This window comes from Nerophis lumbriciformis, linkage group LG16 (assembly GCF_033978685.3).
Source record: "Nerophis lumbriciformis linkage group LG16, RoL_Nlum_v2.1, whole genome shotgun sequence".
NCBI classification, from domain to species: Eukaryota; Metazoa; Chordata; class Actinopteri; order Syngnathiformes; family Syngnathidae; genus Nerophis; species Nerophis lumbriciformis.
The window spans coordinates 915,001-937,171 of NC_084563.2; the positions used below are offsets into that span (position 1 = coordinate 915,001).

Genomic DNA, 22,171 nt, shown 5'->3' on the forward strand with positions numbered 1-22,171 from the left:
TGTCAGCATATTAACGTTAGCATGCTAACAGTTAGAATGTGTTCAGTCTCAAGTCATATGACTATAAAGTGCATGACAGTAAAATTTGCTAAAAAATATATATATATATATATATCATGCTAATGTTAGCATGTTAACGTTAGCATGCTAACAGTTAGAATGTGTCCAGTACCTAGTTCTATGACTCTGAGGTGTTCGGCTGAAAATTTGGCAAGAAAAATTTGCATGCTAATGTTGACATGCTAACATCTTGAGTACCAAATGAGTAACTCTGATGTGTTTGGCCATAAAATTGGCCAAGAAAGTTAGCCTGCTAGAATGCTAACAGTTAACATGTGTCAAGTACCGAGTCATTTTAGTGTGAAGCGTTTGGCTGCGAAATTAGCTAAAAAAAAAAAAAATTAAAAAAAAAGTTAGCACGCTAACGTTGGTATGCTAGCATGCTTATGTTAGCACGTTGACAGTTAACACGTGTCAAATACCAAGTTATATTACTCTGAGGTGTTCGACCAAAAAATTGGCATAACAAAAAAAAATAGCAAGCTAACATGCTAACATGTTAACATTAGCATGTTAAGAGTTGGCATGTGTCAAGTACCAAGGTATATGACTCTGAGGTGTCCGGCTAAAAAAATGGCTAAACAATTTAACGTATATATATATATATATATATATATATATATATACTATATATATTGTCATTCTTCGAATGATATGAAGCGCACAATTTACTTATATGACCCAATGCAAACAACCTTCCCTAGTCATGATGCAATAAAAATGCCAACATACATGGTCACTCATAACACAATATATATCTATATATCTATATATATATATATATATATATATATATATATATATATATATATATATATATATATATATATATATATATATATACGTTAACTTTTTTAGCCAATTTTTATGTAATTATTAATTAATATAATTGGATATTACGAGTGTGTGAAAGTCCGACTACTGCCTCGTTTACTTCCGTGACGACCTCCTTAAAGTTTTGTAATCAATTAGAAATATCAAGCAGCTAAAATGCGCCAAACATGCAAAAGTGTGGGCACAGTGTTTTACATTTTTCCCATCATGCTTTGTAACGGACTTAAACGGGTGTAATCCCGAATTGCTTTATGGTGCATGGACGTTGTTTATAACATCCACAAATTGTGTTATATTACGTGTTATATGTTACGTGTGACCATAGTCTGTTGGCATTTTTCTTGCACCATGACTAGGGAAGGTTGTTTGCATTGGGTCATATAAGTAAATTGAGTGCTTCATCTCATTGGAAAAATGGCATGAATTACTCATGTTGTTGTAAATTAATTTTAAAAAGAATTGATATCTGCCTGTATACTTTGGAGGTAGGGGTGGTGCAGGTATGACGGGAGTACGTAGCGACACACTCACCACGTGGTGGATGCCGATGGTGTTCCATCCTTGCATGATGGGCAGGAAGGAGATGAAGGCGGGAATGACCCAGCAGCCGCCGATCATCAGCGCCACTCGCATGGGCGTCATCTTGTTGCTATACACCAGAGGCTTGCAGCAGATGGCGTAATACCTGCACACACACACACACACACACACACACACACACACACACACACACACACACACACACACACACACACACACACACACACACACACACACACACACACACACACACACGTATCACTACTAATAGTTATAATCCACTAATATCAGAGTATGTTGCTGCCATCTAGTGTCTACTGTTAAATATGTGCCGCATAAAAGGAGGAAAACATCAATACGGGACTTGATTGAATCAAGTTATTGTTCTCATCCTGTACTTTAATGAGGAACATTTAAAACACGTTCATAACATCACAAGTTCATTTATGATATGGAAAAGAAAATGAGGATTAAAAATAACTTTTTGAAAGAAATGTGGCAAGTTCAGGCTTCCAAGGCCAAGACAATAACAGCCTGGCAACTGTTGGAGTGACCATGGAACAACTATGTACAAATAATAACTATGTACAAATAATAATTATGTACAAATAATAACTATGTACAAATAATAATTATGTACAAATAATAACTATGTACAAATAATAATTATGTACAAATAATAATTACATACAAATTATAACTATGTACAAAAAATAATTATGTACGAATAATAATTATATACAAATAATAATTATTTACAAATAATAACTGTATACAAATAATTATATACAAATAATAACTATGTACAAATAATAATTATGTACAAATAATAATTATGTACAAATAATAATTATTTACAAATACATAATAATTATGTACAAATAACTATGTACACATAATAATTATATACAAATAATAACTATGTACAAATAATAATTATATACAAATAATAACTATGTACAAATAATAATTATGTACAAATAATAATTATATACAAATAATAATTATTTACAAATAATAACTGTATACAAATAATTATATACAAATAATAACTATGTACAAATAATAATTATGTACAAATAATAATTATGTACAAATACATAATAATTATGTACAAATAACTATGTACACATAATAATTATATACAAATAATAAATATGTACAAATAATAATTATATACAAATAATAACTATGTACAAATAATAATTATGTACAAATAATAATTATATACAAATAATAATTATTTACAAATAATAACTGTATACAAATAATTATATACAAAAAATAACTATGTACAAATATTAACTATGTACAAATAATAATTATTTACAAATATGTATGTACAAATAACTATATACACATAATAATCATGTACAAATAACTATGTACAAATAATAATTATATGCAAATAATAATTTTGTAAAAACAATAATTATGTACAAATAATAATTATATACAAATAATATTTACAAATAATAAGTATGTACAAATAACTATAAACACATAATAATTATGCACAAATAACTATGTACAAATAATAATTATATGCAAATAATAATTATGCACAAACAATAATTATGTACAAATAATAATTATGTACAAATAAATAAATACAAATAACTATAATGTACAAATAATAACTAAATACAAATAATTATTATATACAAATAATAACTATGTACAAATAATAATTGTATATAAATAATATCTATGTACAAATAATAATTATATACAAATAATTATTTACAAATAAGTATGTACAAATAATAACTAAATACAAATAATAATTACATACAAATAATAACTATGTACAAATAACAATTATGTACAAATAATAATTATATACAAATAATAACTATGTACAAATAATAATTATGTACAAATAATAATTATATGCAAATGATAACTATGTACAAATAATAATTATATGCAAATGTATAACTATGTACAAATAATAGCAAATTACAAATAATAATGATATGCAAATAATAACTATGTACAAATAACTATGTACAAATAATAATTATGTACAAATATGAACTATTTACAAATAGTTATTTGTATATAATACTTCTGTGCAAATAATAACTATGTACAAATATTTATATACAATTAATAATTATGTACAAATAATAATCACATACAAATATTAATGATATACAAATAATAATTATGTACAAATAATAATTATGTACTGTAATGATTTAGAATGCATGAAGTCAAGAAAAATGAGGATTGTGAATGAAATGTCCAAAAAAAGAAAGCATTTCCCCTTTAAGACACAAAGTAGTGAGTGCACAAAGACAAGACACAAAGTAGTGAGTGCACAAAGACAGTGATGGCTTTGGGACATCATCATCATATATTAGTCTCCTCAAGCATGGACACGTCAATAAAACATGGATGCCAACTTAACAATCCTCAGGAGAATCCCATACACAAGTTTTTTTTTGTCTCCGAAAATGGTCAAGGTGACCTCATTACGACCTGGGGCCACCGTCCCACTAAGCACAGCTAATTAGCTTTTTTTCTATTTACCATGACTTTGGCCCCAGGGAGCCTGAAAGTCACCACAACATGTGCAGTAACACAAAGTCAAAGTGTGCACACACACACACACACACACACACACACACACACGCACACACACACACCAAAAAATAGGTGTTTGAGTTCTAAAATGTAATAAATACAATAGAAAAAAACTGTCAACATATTAGTTAGTTCATTGTAGTGAAGTCATTTATTTATTGCATTAAAAAAAGAAAAAAAGAAAAAAGGAAATAAATATAAATTACTCAAAATCAGCCACTTTAGGAATGGACATTTTTACGTTCCAGGTTGCAGAGACAGCTGCAGGAATAGACGACGGGCATCACTTAGTATCTTGTTTCGTTTGGTTTTACTGCATCCCCACTTCATGAAAGCTCTCTTATTTTGGCGGGTTTTGACCTTTTTTGGCTGAATCCTGCCGCTCGCAAAAACACAACAAATTGAAGTTGAGCTTTTAAAAAAATTCGAGGAAATCAAAACAACTTAAGTCAGGGGTGAACTTTTTGACTTGGGGGCCGTACTAGACTAAACTAATGAACTATATATATATATATATATATATATATATATATATATATATATATATATATATATATATATATATGTGTGTGTGTGTGTGTGTGTGTGTGTGTGTGTGTGCATATCATATTAAATTAATTGATATATAATTAATATAATTGGCTATAAGGAGAATGTGAAAGAGTGACTCCTACCTTGTTTACTTCCGTGACGACCTTTTTAAAATTTTGCAATCAATCAAAAATGTGGAAAGTGTTTTGCATTTTTCCCACCATGCATTATAATGGGTGTAACTAAAAATGTTTTAATGGTGTTTGGATGTTTTTCATAATAATCACACATTTCAGTGGCAGGTTGTGTTATGTCGTTGCATTTTTTTTTACTTCATTAAAAACATGTTTGCACCATGACTAGGGAAGGTTGTTTGGATTGTGTCACACAAGTAAATGCTGTGCTATTGCACGTAAGTACTTTCGAGGGTCCGTAGTTCAGACGCCCCAGATTTAAGTGTTTCTTTTGAGACAAATAACTACAGAGTGTTGATTAAACGAGGCGTCCCTACATTTAATATACACATATTATATTTATTTGATCATTTTTCAAAAATTAAGAAAATTAATTAAACATATAGTAATCCAAAATATATTTATATTAAATATTTTAAAATAGATGACATTATCTGTAATATTGTGAATTTAAAATGTAGTATTTATTTTTTATTATAAGTTAATCGAATGGGAAAATAAAACACTCATTACTTTTATTGTATTATTTACATTATGAAATTAAAAACTGTTCCTCTTGCTGCTAAAATCTGAATATAAATGAGTAATATATCTGATTAATGACTTGACAGATTACACATTACATTAAATTAGAGTTTGGTTCAGTGAGGTAACAAAACACTAAACAATAAAACTACTCAGCTTTTGTGTAAACATAAATGGAGTGCTACATAATATTGTGCTACTAATCGGTTCTCTAATGCAACCGTTTCAAAAATCTATTTAAATTGTGCTGGACAACATTGGTAACAGAAATCATATTTTTGGGATAATTCATATTTTATGATAAACAATAACATTTATTACAGTACAAATAAGTCATTTTATAAAGAAATTGGAGAGGGGACTCCTATGGTCAAACACGCCATCAGCAGCTTCTTCATATTTTCATGGATAAATGTTTGGATATCGTTTTGACGTCCCTTCGCGCTCACTTTCTTCCTGCCCACGCTTGGAAAAACAACGTAGCTACAAGCTAATGCTAGCGGGTAAAAGCACAACGTCAACATTTCCACGCGAGGGAGGAAGCGAGGAACGAGGCCGAAAAAAAAGAAAGATTTGATTTGACGAGGAAGTTGTCGGCATAAAAGCGTCACCTGACAGCGAGACCACTAAAGTGCTTTCTGCTCGCGCTCCAAATGAATTCCATCATCCCGCTGCCGTGGCAACGGGAAGAGTGGAGCCAGCCAGGCGTTGGTACGAGAAGTGTCAGCATCAGACCGTGTTCACCTTCTAGAGCAGGGGGGGGGGGTCCAAAGTGTGGCCCCGGGGCCATTTGCAGCCTATTCTCTCTAACAGCCTGCAGCACATTCTAAGAAAAACTATTACAAAAAAAATAACAAATTGGTGAAATTTAACGATTGTTTTTGTCATTGCTCAAAAAAAAAAAAATGAATAAAAATCAATGTTGTTATGAATTATTGACATATTTGAGGCTCCGATTACTTCATATCAATAATTCCACTTTGAAATATTTTTGGGGTAAAATATTGCGTATTTTGTGTGGCAAAAAGGGCATAAAACGAACATAAATATATTTTAAAAATATAGAAAACAACGTATAATGGACAGATAGAGCAGATGTCCGTCTAGACATTTGAGTGTTGAAGATAAACTGAGCAGAACAAATAACTAAGACTTATTTTTTTTTAAATTTTTTTTAGGAGTGGGACACTTTTCGGTCACTGAAAATTTTAGCAGATTTTTTTTTTTTTTTTTTCAAATTTCACATCACTTTGAAATTTTACATATTTTGTTTGTTTTCCATTACAAAAAAAATTATATATATATATATATATATATATATATTTTTTTTTTTTTGATGTAGTGTTGAAACATTAAAACAAAGCAGTATATTTTTATTTTTATGACTGAGCTCTTTCCGTGTCTATATATATATATATATATATATATATATATGTCTTAATAAGGTTATCCGAAAAATAGTGCTCGATACCGTAGTAGAGCGCAATATATGTATGTGTGGGGAAAAAAAAATCACAAGACTATTTCATCTCTACAGGCCTGTTTCATGAGGGGGGGTACCCTCAATCATCAGGAGATTTTAATGGGAGCATTCGCATACCATGGTTTATATAGGGCACAGAGTGGGTGGGTACAGGCTGGCGTAGGGGCGTGGTGATTGGCTCATGTGTTACCTAGGAGGTGTTTCCGTCTGTGGCGGCATGCTGTTACAATTTCGCTGCGCTTGTTGAGGGATGACAGGTCTGGACGGTAGATAATAAACAGTTTTTCTTTCAAGCATAGGTTGCATCTTTTATTACCACTATTGTAAGGTGTGCTGGATGCAAGAATTTGCCATGTTATTGAATATTCAACATTATTGTCTTTGAGGTCCCAAATGTGTTTGCTGAGTTCTGTGGTATTTCGCAGGTTTTTGTTCCTGAAAGAAGCCTTGTGATTGTTCCATCTGGTTTTGAATTCTCCCTCGGTTAATCCTACATATGTGTTGGATGTGTTAATGTCCTTGCGTATTACCTTAGATTGGTAGACAACTGATGTTTGTAAGCACCCCCCGTTGAGGGGGCAATCAGGTTTCTTTTGACAGTTACATCCTTTGTTGGTATTGGAGTCGCTCTGTCTGGGGGTTGACGGCTCATTTGCAATTGTTTTGTTGTGGTTTTGAGATGATTTGTCGTATATTGTTCATGCAGCTGTAGCTCAATTTAATGTTGTTCTTGTTGAATACTTTTCTTCAAATTCAAATAACAACTACCAACCATTCACGAAACCCAACACAACACTCCAATACGTGCACCATGGCAGCAACCACCCACCCACCACCACGAAAAGAATACCTACGGGAATCAATAAAAGGCTATTGATGCTGTCATCTAGCAAAGCTGAATTTGACCAAGCAACCCCCCCGTACCAAAAAGCCCTTGATGAAAGCGGATACAATTTCACCCTCACCTATGAACCCACGCCAGGAAACCAGCCAAAAAAGAACAGAAAACGAAACGACATCATCTGGTACAACCCCCCATACAGCAAAAACGTCTCAACGAACATTGGACACAAATTCCTCAATCTGATTGACAAACACTTTCCCAAAGACAACACCCAAGAAAAGTATTCAACAAGAACAACATTAAATTGAGCTATAGCTGCATGAACAATATAGGACAAATCATCTCAAACCACAACAAAACAATTGCAAATGAGCCGTCGACCCCCAGACAGAGCGACTCCAATACCAACAAAGGATGTAACTGTCGAAAGAAACCTGATTGCCCCCTCAACGGGGGGTGCTTACAAACATCAGTTGTCTACCAATCTAAGGTAATACGCAAGGACATTAACACATCCGACACATATGTAGGATTAACCGAGGGAGAATTCAAAACCAGATGGAACAATCACAAGGCTTCTTTCAGGAACCAAAACCTGCGGAATACCACAGAACTCAGCAAATACATTTGGGACCTCAAAGACAATAATGTTGAATATTCAATAACATGGCAAATTCTTGCATCCAGCACACCTTACAATAGTGGTAATAAAAGATGCAACCTATGCTTGAAAGAGAAACTGTTTATTATTTACCGTCCAGACCTGTCATCCCTCAACAAGCGCAGCGAAATTGTAACAGCATGCCGCCACAGACGGAAACACCTCCTAGGGAACACATGAGCCAATCACCACGCCCCTACGCCAGCCTGTACCCACCCACTCTGTGCCCTATATAAACCATGGTATGTGAATGCTCCCATTAAAATCTCCTGATGATTGAGGGTACCCCCCTCATGAAACAGGCCTGTAGAGATGAAGTAGTCTTGTGATTTTTTTCCCACACATACATATATTGCGCTCTACTACGGTATCGAGCACTATTTTTTGGATAACCTTATTAAGACATATATATATATATATATATATATATATATATATATTTACAGTATATATAATTAAACTTTGTGTGTGTGCAGTTTACAGGGCCAACAAGTGGTAGGACATGTGGTGAAGAGCGCCCTCACCTGTCCAGGGCGATGCAGCACAGGTGCATGATGGAGGCCGTGGTCAGCAGGACGTCCAGGGAGGTGCGGACCAGGCAGAAGGTCTCGCCGTAGATCCAGTGCTGGTGGACCAGGTCCATGGCGCCGAACGGCATCACCAGGACCGACACCAGCAAGTCGGCGAAGGCCAGAGACACGATGAAGTAGTTGGTCTTGATTTTCCTGAAGGACACACCAGGAGGACCACACTTTCTTTCAACATCTCCTTTCTCTAAAGACATTTTCCTGAAGGACACACCAGGAGGACCACACTTTCTTTCAACATCTACTTTCTCTAAAGACATTTTCCTGAAGGACACACCAGGAGGACCACACTTTCTTTCAACATCTCCTTTCTCTAAAGACATTTCTGTGGCCATCAACAAGTAATGTCATATTTCTATCAGCTTGTTGTCAACTTAAAATCATCCAAAATATATGACAACGCTATATAAATAGAGACCATTTACCACTTGTTTCCTTTTTTACAGAGGTTGTTTATATCTCTCTCTCCTTTAAAAAATAAATAATTAAATGGATAAAAAAAATAAAAAATCTAATTAAAAGCTGTTAAGAACTGTTCCTCTCTTTAAAAAAATAAAAAATAAAAATAATAATTATATATATATATATATATATATATATATATTGTCATGTCTGTGTGATCATGTTTTGTTTTAGTAATGTTCGGTTTGAATTTTGGACTTTTTGTGCACTTTTGTTTTGTTTTGTCACCATAGCAACCATTAGTTTCACCTGTCACGTCACGCACCTGTTCCACGTTTGGACTCATTGTGCACTCTTGTCACCATAGCAACCATTAGTTTTCACGTTTCGAGTCACGCACCTGCTTTCACTAATCATGTCCATAGTATTTAAGTTCATTCATTTTCTGTTGTTCGTTCTGACGACATCCCCGCATTTATGCTCCTGCACTCTCTCCACACCCTGATGACCCTTGCTACTCTTTTTTTCATGCCGGTTCCATGCCAAGTAAGTTTTTGTTTGTTAAGCCACAGTTAGTGTTTTGTTTAATTGTTCATAGTTTCTGCCAATGTGCAAGTTTTGTGTTTAAAGTCTAGTTTTGTACCTCCGCCCCTGTGCGCGCTTTTCGTTTATTCTTTTTTTTGATAGTTTAAATAAATCATGTATTTACCTTCACACCATGACCAGTCCAGTTCATTTGCACCACGGGAGAACAAACCAAGCCAAAGTCCAAGTCATGACATATATATATATATATATATATATATATATATATATATATATATATATATATATATATATATATATACACACATATATATAATTATTATTATATATATATATATATATTATAGCTAATTTTATTTATATATATATATATATATATATATATATATATATATATATATATATATATATATATATATGTATTTATTCATTTATTCATTTGCATATATATGTATTTATTCATTTGACTGGAAGAAATAATTACAGGCAATAAGAAACAGAGATGGAAAAAAAATGAACATGCATAAAAAATAAATAAATAAAAAATTGAATTAAAAGCTGCTAAGAAATGTTCCTCTTTTTTATTTAAATGATATATTTATTTATTTGACAGGAAAAAATACACTTTTTTAAAATATTTTTTCTACCCCCTCAAAAAAAAAAAAAGAAAAAAAAAAAATACATGGATAAATAAAATAAATTAAAAATCTAATTAATAGCTGCTAAGAACTGTTATTCCCTTTTTTTTTTTTTTTTTTTTTTTTAAATATATGTATTTATTCAACCAAGTAGCTGGGGAGAGGGAGGTCTGTTCTTCTCTGCTTAGGCTGCTGCCCCCGCGACCTGACCTCGGATAAGTGAAAAAATATTACGGGCAATAAGAAACAAACACTTTTTTTCCTATACACCCCCCCCCCCCAACAAAATTAAGAAATACAATTTAAAAACAAATTAAAATCTGTTCCTCTCTATTATATGTATGAATTCATTCATTTGATAGAAATAAAAAAAAGATTTAGGCAATAAAAAAACAGACACTTTTTTTCTTTTTTTTTTTACTCCCCCCCCCCCCCCAAAAAAAAAGGAAAATTATAATTTAAAAGCGGTTAAAAGCTGTTCTTTTCTTTTCTTAATATCTTAATATATTCATTTGATAGTAATAAAAAAAAATATTTTTTAGAATTTTTTACTATCTATTTTCTACTCTCAAAAGAGAAAAAATACAATAAAATAAAATAAAAGATTGGAATCTGTTAAAAGCTGTTCCTCTCTTTTAATATATATTTATTTAATTATTTCCTAGGGGGGAATACAGAAAATAGGAAACACCACTTAAAAAAAGAAAAAGGAAAAAAAAAAAAAAAAAAAAAAAAAAAGATATATATATATATATATATATATATATATATATATATATATATATTCATTTGACTGGAAAAAATAATTACAGGCAATAAGAAACAGAGATGGAAAAAAAATGAACATGGATAAAAAATAAAAAAATAAAAAATTGAATTAAAAGCTGCTAAGAAATGTTCCTCTTTTTTATTTAAATGATATATTTATTTATTTGACAGGAAAAAATACACTTTTTTAAAAATATTTTTTCTACCCCCTCAAAAAAAAAAATGAAAAAAAATAAATACATGGATAAATAAAATAAATTAAAAATCTAATTAATAGCTGCTAAGAACTGTTCCTCCCTTCTTCTTTTTTTTAATATATGTATTTATTCAACCAAGTAGCTGGGTAGAGGGAGGTCTGTGCTTCTCTGCTTAGGCTGCTGCCCCCGCGACCTGACCTCGGATAAGTGACGGAAGATGGATGGATGGATGGATGGCATTTGACAGGAAAAAAATAAAAAAGAAACAAACACTTTTTTTCCTATACCCCCCCCCAAAAAAAATTAAGAAATAAAATTTAAAAACAAATTAAAATCTGTTCCTTTCTATTATATGTATGAATTCATTCATTTGATAGGATTAAAAAAAAGATTTAGGCAATAAAAAAACAGACACTTTTTTTCTTCTTTTTTTTACTCCCCCCCCCCAAAAAAAGGAAAATTATAATTTAAAAGCGGTTAAAAGCTGTTCTTTTCTTTTTTTTATATCTTAATCTATTCATTTGATAGTAATACAAAATATATATTTTTTAGAATTTTTTACTATCTATTTTCTACCCCCAAAAGAGAATAAAATAAAATAAAATAAAATAAAATATTGGAAGCTGTTAAAAGCTGTTCCTCTCTTTTAATATATATTTATTTAATTATTTCATAGAAATAACAAAAGAAAAAGGGAAAAAAAAAAAAAAAGCTAAATAAATAGAACTAAAAATAAAAGCTTTTAAGCGACCAGATAACGTACACCCATAAGCCCCCGCCCTTCACTGCTAGTTTATTATGCCATTAATTATCCAGGAAAATGAAGTCAGGCTCACATGAAAAAGCAAACACAAGCTGTAATAAAAATAATAAATGTTTCTGCAAACATTCATGATAAAGTGACATGTCCACAAGCACAAAGAGGCACCGGCTTCCAACGCACCTCGTGACGGATTGTGCAATCACACACACACCCTTATATTGTAGAAAGAACACACACACACACACAAATATACACACACTTTGTCTCTGTTTTACATTTGGAGTGGAGTGGAGTAGAGTGTGTGTGTGTGTGTGTGTGTGTCCTAGTGGACAAGGATGTAATGAGACAAGAAGACACAAAGATGGTGTGTCATCGTTCTACCCTCAGGGGGACCAACTCAATGGGCATTCATTCAAACACACACACACACACACACACACACACACACACACACACACACACACACACACACACACACACACACACACACACACACACTATTTGGTAAATGTCATGTTGTTATAATTACTGTCAAAAGTCCCTCCCCTTGTTATTTGACATCCCAGCTGACGTCCAATCACATTTGAGCTCCGTGCTGTTGCTAGGTAAAAGAAGCAACAGGAGCGTAGAGAAGAAGTCGTCTGACCTGAGTTGTCTGTCCTTGCAGACGGCCACCATGACCAGCAGGTTTCCCAGGATGCTCATCAGCATCACCAGAGACAGGAAGCAGATCAGAGCCACGCGCTTCGGCACGCTGTTGCTATGGAGACCACAGAGGAAAACACAAAAATACGTGAGCCGAAACACAAAACATTCTTGAAATTGCTTTGTTTGTTTTCATCCTCCCACTTCCATCGCATTTAGGAGGCCTTGGCACGCATGAAAACTTCCGCCATCCTCGTCACTGCCGTTGTGTCCTTGGGCAAGACACTTTCCTCACTGCTTTAAATGGAACTTAGATATTGGCTTTCACTATGTAAAGCGCTTTGAGTCACTAGAGAAAAAGCGCTATAGAAATATAATTCACTTCACTTCACAGGCAAAACACAAGATTTTAAATGTAAAAATGTAAAAAAAAAAAAAAAAATTGCAATCAAACATTTAAAATTTAAAATTTAATATTTTAAAAATTAAGAATAAAAAAGTTTTAAAATTTTAAAATGTAACATTTTAAAATTTTACATTGAACAATTTAGATTTTAAAAATTAAAAATGTAGAAATTTTAAATTTAAAAATAAGTTTTTTAAATACATTTTTAAATTAAAAAAATTGAAAATTTAACATTTAAAAATTAAAACGTTTAAGAATTAAAACTTTTAAAAATTACACATTTAAAATGTAAAAATGTAAAAACTTAAAATTAAACATTTTAAAATATAAAATTAAAAAATTAAAAATTAAAAAATGTAAAATTTTTATATTTTAAATGTAAAAATTTTAAATTCAAATTTGTATTTTTTAAAAATGTAACATTTAAAAATGTAACTTTTCAAAATGTTGCATTTCAAAACTTTGAATTTAAAAATTGAAAATGTAAAAATTAATAATTTAAAAATTAAAAATGTAGAAATTAAAAATAAAAAAATTTAAAATTTAAAATTAAAAATTAAAAAAATGTAAACATTTAAAATGCAAACATTTTAAATGTAAACATTTTAAATATAAAAATTTTAAATTAAAATTTGTATTTTTTAAAAATGTAACATTTAAAAATGTAACTTTTCAAAATGTTGCATTTCAAAACTTTGAATTTAAAAATGTAAAATGTAAAAATTAATAATTTAAAAATTAAAAATGTAGAAATTAAAAATTAAAAAATTAAAAAATTAAAAATTAAAAATTAAAAAATTAAAAAATTAAAAATTAAAAATTAAAAATTAAAAATTAAAAATAAAAAAATAAAAAATAAAAATAAAAAATAAAAAAAATTAAAAATTAAAAATTAAAAATTAAAAATTAAAAATTAAAAATTAAAAATTAAAAATTTAAACATTTAAAATGTAAAATTTTAAAATGTAAACATTTTAAATGTAAACATTTTAAATTAAAATTTGTATTTTTTAAAAATGTTACATTTAAAAATGTAACTTTTCAAAATGTTGTATTTCAAAATTTTGAATTTAAAAATTGAAAATGTAAAAATTTATAATTTAAAAATTAAAAATGTAGAAATTGAAAATTAAAAATTAAAAACAATTTTAAACAAAATAAAACATTTTAAATTTTGAATTTTAAATTTAAATATTTAATTTTTAATTTTTAATTTTTAATCTTACATTTAAAAAACAATTAAGTTCGTAGGTTGAGATTCCACTGAATCAAAATCAGCTAATTTTTTTTAATATTGCAATTCAAAGTAAGATTTTATAATCAGAAATAATTGCTCTTTCTTAACAGACACATAATACAAATAAAATAATAAATCATGGTTTGTGTGATTTCAAACAAACAATAATAATGTAATAACAACATTTATTATTAGTAATGCTTCACAAAAAACATCACACATTTCTTCTATGCGTTTAAGATCTTCCATCATTTGACTTTGTCCAGATTATTTATTATTATTAAAAAAAAAAAAACTTTTAAAGCCTGATTTAAAAGATAGTGAGGTTTTTGGAGGGATTTTTGAGACTTCAGTTATTTTGCTGATACAAATGCACTTGATGAATGGACTAGAATCCTTTTTATTGTCACTATATGAACTCTTAGACAAATATTTTCCTTTTGGCGGAAGGCGAACGCCTACGAAAAATCACAATGATGTCATGAAGTAACTTTCAGTTTCTCGCGGCGAAGGTCTGGGCGCGCTAACGAGGCGCGGCCTTTGATCAGCGGCAGGCTAATGGCGGCCAAGGAGAGCGCCAGCAGCCTATGAAGAGGAGCGTCCCAAAGAAGCAGGACACGCTCGCAATGTGTCCTCTTTCATCTTGAATTTGTGAGACTTTGATGTGCTCGTTAACGCCAGCCAGCGCACGGACGCCACCCGTCCTCAGGAAATCAGCACCTTTGAAAGTGCTTTCAGGTCAGCCAAAGTTTGCAAACCCTCTTGCTTACCTTGAAGTGCACCTTTGACAAATGATACCATTTGATTGGTGGACTGTCAGTCGGCTACTTCCTGTGTGCGTGCGACGCCTACAGCCACCCACACCTACCTGAACGCCTTCTTCTCCGATTTCGGATCATCATTTGTGCTAAAAGAGTGAGGATTAATTGCAATAATCTCTCTTTAACTCACCAGTAGAGATGTGAGGATCGATACTGAAATATCGATATCATCGATACCAGATCTTTATGCTCTAACATCCATCCATCCATCCATTTCCTACCGCTTATTCCCTTTGGGGTCGCGGGGGGCGCTGGAGCCTATCTCACGATTCACAATTCAAAATGTCGATACTTTAGTTTTAGCTTAAAAACCCTTCTTTTTAAAAAAAAAAAAAACTTTTGTTAGATACAGTATATGTGTACTAGTTCTATTAGGCTGTTCTATTTTATTTTACTAGTTATTTTACTCGATGGGGGCAGCTATTTGTGGTTTTAGCATTGTTGTTTTTTTAAACGCACAGTAGCACTTTGAGGTTGTTTGTTTAATGTAAAGTGCTTTTACAAATACAATGCATTATTATTATTATTACTATTATTATTATTCAGGGTGTCCAAACTTTTTCCACCAAGGGCAGCATACTGAAAAGTGAAAGTATGCTGGGGCCATTTTGACATTTTTATTAGAAAAACAGACATTGTGTCAGCTTTTATAGGTAAAAAGGTGACTAAGTGTATTATTAATTATTGTTTAGAACATTTCAGATTTTTCTCGTTAGATAGCAATTTTTTCTCTCTTTTTTTTTGACATTTTTACTGCTGTTTTCTCCCCATGTAAGAATAGAATAACAGTAACAATAATGCGATTGTGTAACTGCATAACCTAGTGTGTCAAAATTTAAATTCTTCTAATTAATTAATATGTTTATTTGTATCATTTCCTTTTTTTGAATGAACTAACTAACTAAACTTAGTTTATATTTTAAGTACATCTTATTTTTTATTTTGAGCGCTTTTAAATGTTTTAAAATTAATTCACAAGTTCGTATTATTTAATTTTTTTTTATTAACTAACTAAACTTTCTTTCTATTTTAAGTATATTTTTATTTTTTATTTTGAGAGATTTTGAATAGTTTCAAATTACAAGTTTTTTTTTATTAACTAACTAATTTTTTAAAATATTTTAGGCATAAATATATATTTTTTTAATTTTAAGAGCTTTTATAGGTTTTCAAATTAATTTATAAGTTAGTATTTAATTTTTAATTAACTAACTGAACTTTGTTTATATTTTAAATGTATTTTTTTTTTTTTCTTTTGATCGCTTTTGAATGTTTTAAAAATAATTCACAAGTTAGTATTATTTAATTTTTTAATTAATTAACTAACTAAACTTTGTTTATGTTTCAAGTATATTTTATTTTACATTTTTAGAGCTTTTAAATAGTTTCAAATTAATTCACAAGTTAGTAATATTGAAATTTTTAATTAACTAGCTAACTACACTTTGTTTATATTTTAAGTGCATATTCTTTGTTTTGAGCGCTTTGAATTTTTTTTATTTTGATTGCTTTCGAATGTTTTAAAAATAATTCACAAGTTAGTATTATTTCATTTTTTAATTAACAAAATTTTGTTTATATTTTAAGTATATTTTATTTTTTATTTTGAGAGCTTTTAAATAGTTTCAAATTAATTCACAAGTTAGTTTTATTTAATTTTTTAATCAACTAGCTAACTACATTTTGTTTATATTATAGGTATATTTCATTTTTTATTTTGAGCGCTTTTACATTTTTTCAAAAAAACTTTACAAGTTAGTATTATAATTTTTTTATTAACTAACAATTTATTTTAGATTTTAGGTATATATATATATATATATATATATATATATATATATATATATATATATATATATATTTTTTTTTTTAAAAGCTTTTATGTTTTCAAATTAATTTATAAGTTAGTATTATTTCATTTTGAATTAACAACTAAACTTTGTTTATATTTTAAGTATTTTTTATTTTTTATTTTGAGAGCCTTTAAATAGTTTCAAATTAATTCACAAGTTAGTTTTATTTAATTTTTTAATCAACTAGCTAACTACATTTTGTTTATATTTTAGGTATATTTCATTTTTCATTTTGAGCGCTTTTACATTTTTTCAAAAAACTTTACAAGTTAATATTATAATTTTTTTATTAACTAACATTTTTTTTTAGATTTTAGGTATATATATATATATATATATATATATATATATATATATATATATATATATATATATATATATATATATATATATATATATATATATATATATATATATATATATATATATATGTATATATATATATTTTTAAAAGCTTTTATGTTTTCAAATTAATTTATAAGTTAGTATTATTTCATCTTGAATTAACAACTAAACTTTGTTTATATTTTAAGTATATTTAATTTTTTATTTTGAGCGCTTTTACATTTTTTCAAAAAACTTTGCAAGTTAGTATTATAATTTTTTTATTAACTAACAATTTTTTTTAGATTTTAGGTATGTATATATATATATATATATATATATATATATATATATATATATATATATATATATATATATATATATTAAAAGCTTTTATGTTTTCAAATTAATTCATAAATTAGTATTATTTAATTTTGAATTAACAACTAAACTTTGTTTATATTTTAAGTATATTGTCTTTTAATTTTGAGAGCTTTTGAATGTTTTCAAATTAATTCACAAGTTAGTGTTATTTCATTTTTTAAATTAACTAGCTTACTAAACTGTGTTCGTATTTTAAGTATATTTTATTTGTATTTTGAGAGCCTCTAATATTTTAGATCAGGGGTGTCGAAACTTTTTCCACCAAGGGCCACGCACTGAAAAGTCAAGTATGTGGGGGCCATTTTGACCTTTTTATTTGACAACGTATATTATATATATTTAAAGACAAATATTTGTGTAATAGGCGATTAAGTATATTATTATTAATTATTACTTTAAAATGTTAAAGTTTTTCTCATCAATTCCGATTTTTGCTCTTTTTTTCTTACGTTTTTACTATTTTAAATATTAGATAGATACCTTATTATTGGGCCCTGTGATGAAGTGGCGACTTGTCCAGGGTGTACCCCGCCTTCCGCCCGATTGTAGCTGAGATAGGCTCCAGCACACCCCGCGACCCCAAAGGGAATAAGCGGTAGAAAATGGATGGATGGATGCAAGTTATTATTAAAAATAAGCAACTTTTAAAATTTCAGCAGCCACGTTAGGTATATTTGCACAAATGATCTGTATCGCATCGGTATCGCCCCAAATTTTTCTTGGTATCATATTGGGAATACAATCAGCAGTATCGCACATCACTACTCACTATCGTTTGAAGGAATCTAACCGGTTGCTAACATACTGTAGTTGCCCCACTGGACAACACTGCCCCTAGTGTTTGAACAGATAACTCATTTCACTACTTACTGTAGGAAAAGACCACGAAATGGGTGGCGTAGTGGTTAAACGCGTTGGCTCATTAAAGGAGTGCCACAAGTTTCATGTTCCATGATGCAATCAATAATGCGACAAAAGGGGATGGACAAAAAAAAGATATCTGCCAAAATTCCAAACTTTGTGTAAATATCTTGACAAGTATGCGATGATTATACAAACCCCGTTTCCATATGAGTTGGGGAATTGTGTATAAACGGAATACAATGGTTTGCAAATCCTTTTCAACCCATATTCAATTGAATATGCTACAAAGACAACATATTTGATGTTCAGTCTAGTACCCGCACTCTTTTACTATGAAGCCACGTTGATGTAACACGTGGCTTGGCATTGTCTTGCTGAAATAAGCAGGGGCGTCCATGGTAACGTTGCTTGGATGGCTCCAAAACCTGTATGTACCTTTCAGCATTAATGGTGCCTTCACAGATGTGTAAGTTACCCATGTCTTGGGCACTAATACACCCCCATACCATCACACATGCTGCCTTTTACACTTTGCGCCTAGAACAATCCGGATGGTTCTTTTCCTCTTTGGTCCAGAGGACACGACGTCCACAGTTTCCAAAAACAATTTGAAATGTGGACTCGTCAGACCACAGAACACTTTTCCACTTTGTATCAGTCCATCTTAGATGAGCTCAGGCCCAGCGAAGCCGACGGCGTTTCTGGGTGTTGTTGATAAACGGTTTTCGCCTTGCATAGGAGAGTTTTAACTTGCACTTACAGATGTAGCGACCAACTGTAGTTACTGACAGTGGGTTTCTGAAGTGTTCCTGAGCCCATGTGGTGATATCCTTTACACACTGATGTGGCTTGTTGATGCAGTACAGCCTGAGGGATGGAAGGTGACGGGCTTAGCTGCTTACGTGCAGTGATTTCTCCACATTCTCTGAACCCTTTGATGATATTACGGAGCGTAGATGGTGAAATCCCTCAATTCCTTGCAATAGCTGTTTGAGAAAGGTTTTTCTTAAACTGTTCAACAATTTGCTGTTGACAAAGTGGTGACCCTCGCCCCATCCTTGTTTGTGAATGACTGAGCATTTCATGGAATCTACTTTTATACCCAATCATGGCACCCACCTGTTCCCAATTAGCCTGCACACCTGTGGGATGTTCCAAATAAGTGTTTGATGAGCATTCCTCAACTTTATCAGTATTTATTGCCACCTTTCACAACTTCTTTGTCATGTGTTGCTGCCATCAAATTCTAAAGTTAATGATTATTTGCAAAAAAAAAATTAAGTTTATGAGTTTGAACATCAAATATGTTGTCTTTGTAGCATATTCAACTGAATATGGGTTTTGCAAATCATTGTATTCCGTTTATATTTACATCTAACACAATTTCCCAACTCATATGGAAACGGGGTTTGTATAAGTAAAGAAGAGAAAGGCAGCAGCTCACACATTCTCATACTTTCTGTAACATCCAGGAAGAAATGGATGTCAAAAAAATGTCTCAACTATAATCTACGTGAAGGAGCCCAGAATTATTTTTTATTTAAATGTTGAAAATATTTCAGGAGGAAACCTTACAATGTATTCAATCCATAAGTGTATAAAATGGTGTAGATGAGTTATTGTGATGTAGAGAAATGTCATATTTTGACTAGTTTTCCCAGGAGATTTGTCATATTTAGAAATAAAACGTTGATGCTCCTCTTAGACACACGTAATTAAATGTTTGTTGATGAACAATTAAACCCAACATCAAACATTATGTCACTACTGGTCCAACCTTTCCTACAAAATGTTCAAAAAACAACTTAAAGCCTTGTCCAGATGTTTACTGACATAATATTCATGTTAAAATACATTTAACTGCTAATTGATATCACCTCCAAACATCGTTTATCGGCCTCCTTGACGACTAACGGCCCAGAAAAAAACATATTTGCCGATCTTTATTAGGAATGTTAGCCAAGTGCTGTATTGTTGTCAGCTTGTGTCACATTTACTGCCAGCTTCTTGCAAGAATGTCCATCATTTTGTCGCACAGCATTTTTAATCGAAAGTGTTCGTGGTGGTGCATGAAAGTCAATTTCGATAATTATTGATATCTTTTTATGACCTATGGAAAATACGGAGCAGGAGAAAAATATATTTTATTGGAAATGTAACCTGCCTCTGATTATAATCCCCTCAGCTATCAAAGCAGAAATAGTGCAAAGTGTGAACATGAACCTGAGAAGAACTATTTTCTGCATGTTAGTGCTATAAAATAACGACTGTGTAACATTATTTTGCCCTGCTATTCTTATTTAACTATGGAAATTAATTTTTGTTTTGCAGTAACTAAAAAAATTGTATTATTCAATTGGTCGATATGGATAATTATTGACATTTTTTATGACTAATGGTAAATTAGGAGAAGGAGGAAAATACATTTTATTTGAAATGTAACCTCCTTCCGAATATAATACCCTCATATATCAAGGCAGAAATAGTGCAAAGCGTGAAAATTTAAACACTTATCCATATCGACCAATATAATAATAATAATATTTAAATAATTGCTGCAAAACAAAAATTATTTTCAATAGTTAAATAAGAATAATATGGCAAAATAATGTTACACAGCTGTTATTTCCTAGCACTAAACCTGCAGGAAATAGTTCTCAGGTTTCTCTATATTTACATTTTCACGCTTTGCACTATTTCTGCCTTGATAGCTGAGTGCATCATTATCAGATGAAGGTTACAATTCAAATAAAATATATTTTTCTCCTGCTCCTTATTTACCATAGGTCATAAAAAATGTCAATAATTATCCGTATCGACCAATATATCAATAATATTTAAATAATTACTGCAAAACAAAAATTCATTTGCATAGTTAAATAAAAATAACATGGCAAAATAATGTTACACAGCCGTTATTTCCGAAAAACTAAACCTGCAGGAAATATTTATTCTCAGGTTTCTCTGTTTACATTTTCACGCTTTGCACTATTTCTGCCTTGATAGCTGAGTGCATCATTATCAGAGGAAGTTACATTTCAAATAAAATATATTTTTCTCCTGCTCCTTATTTACCATAGGTCATAAAAAATGTCAATAATTATCCGTATCTACCAATATATCAATAATATTTAAATAATTACTGCAAAACAAAAATTAATTTCCATAGTTAAATAAAAATAACATGGCAAAATAATGTTACACAGATGTTATTTCCTAGCACTAAACCTGCAGGAAATAGTTCTTCTCAGGTTTCTCTATATTTACATTTTCACGCTTTGCACTATTTCTGCCTTGATAGCTGAGTGCATCATTATCAGATGAAGGTTACATTTCAAATAAAATATATTTTTCTCCTGCTCCTTATTAACCATAGGTCATAAAAAATGTCAATAATTATCCGTATCGACCAATATATCAATAATATTTAAATAATTACTGCAAAACAAAAAATAATTTCCATAGTTGAAAA

At 30.4% G+C, this 22,171-nt stretch overlaps 1 protein-coding gene across 4 annotated transcripts in view; it reads right to left on the reverse strand.

The window, feature by feature from the left end:
* The window catches only part of htr4 (5-hydroxytryptamine receptor 4), a 239,574-nt gene that overhangs the window by 27,670 nt on the left and 189,733 nt on the right, over positions 1-22,171 (reverse strand). For all 4 annotated transcript variants that reach the window (XM_061976509.2, XM_061976506.2, XM_061976507.2 and 1 more), the window contains 3 exons: positions 12,812-12,925; positions 8,789-8,989; positions 1,426-1,579 (listed from right to left, as the gene is read on the reverse strand). In XM_061976509.2, coding sequence (XP_061832493.1) covers positions 1,426-1,579; positions 8,789-8,989; positions 12,812-12,925 — 469 coding nt within the window. The remainder of the gene's footprint in view (positions 1-1,425; positions 1,580-8,788; positions 8,990-12,811; positions 12,926-22,171) is intronic.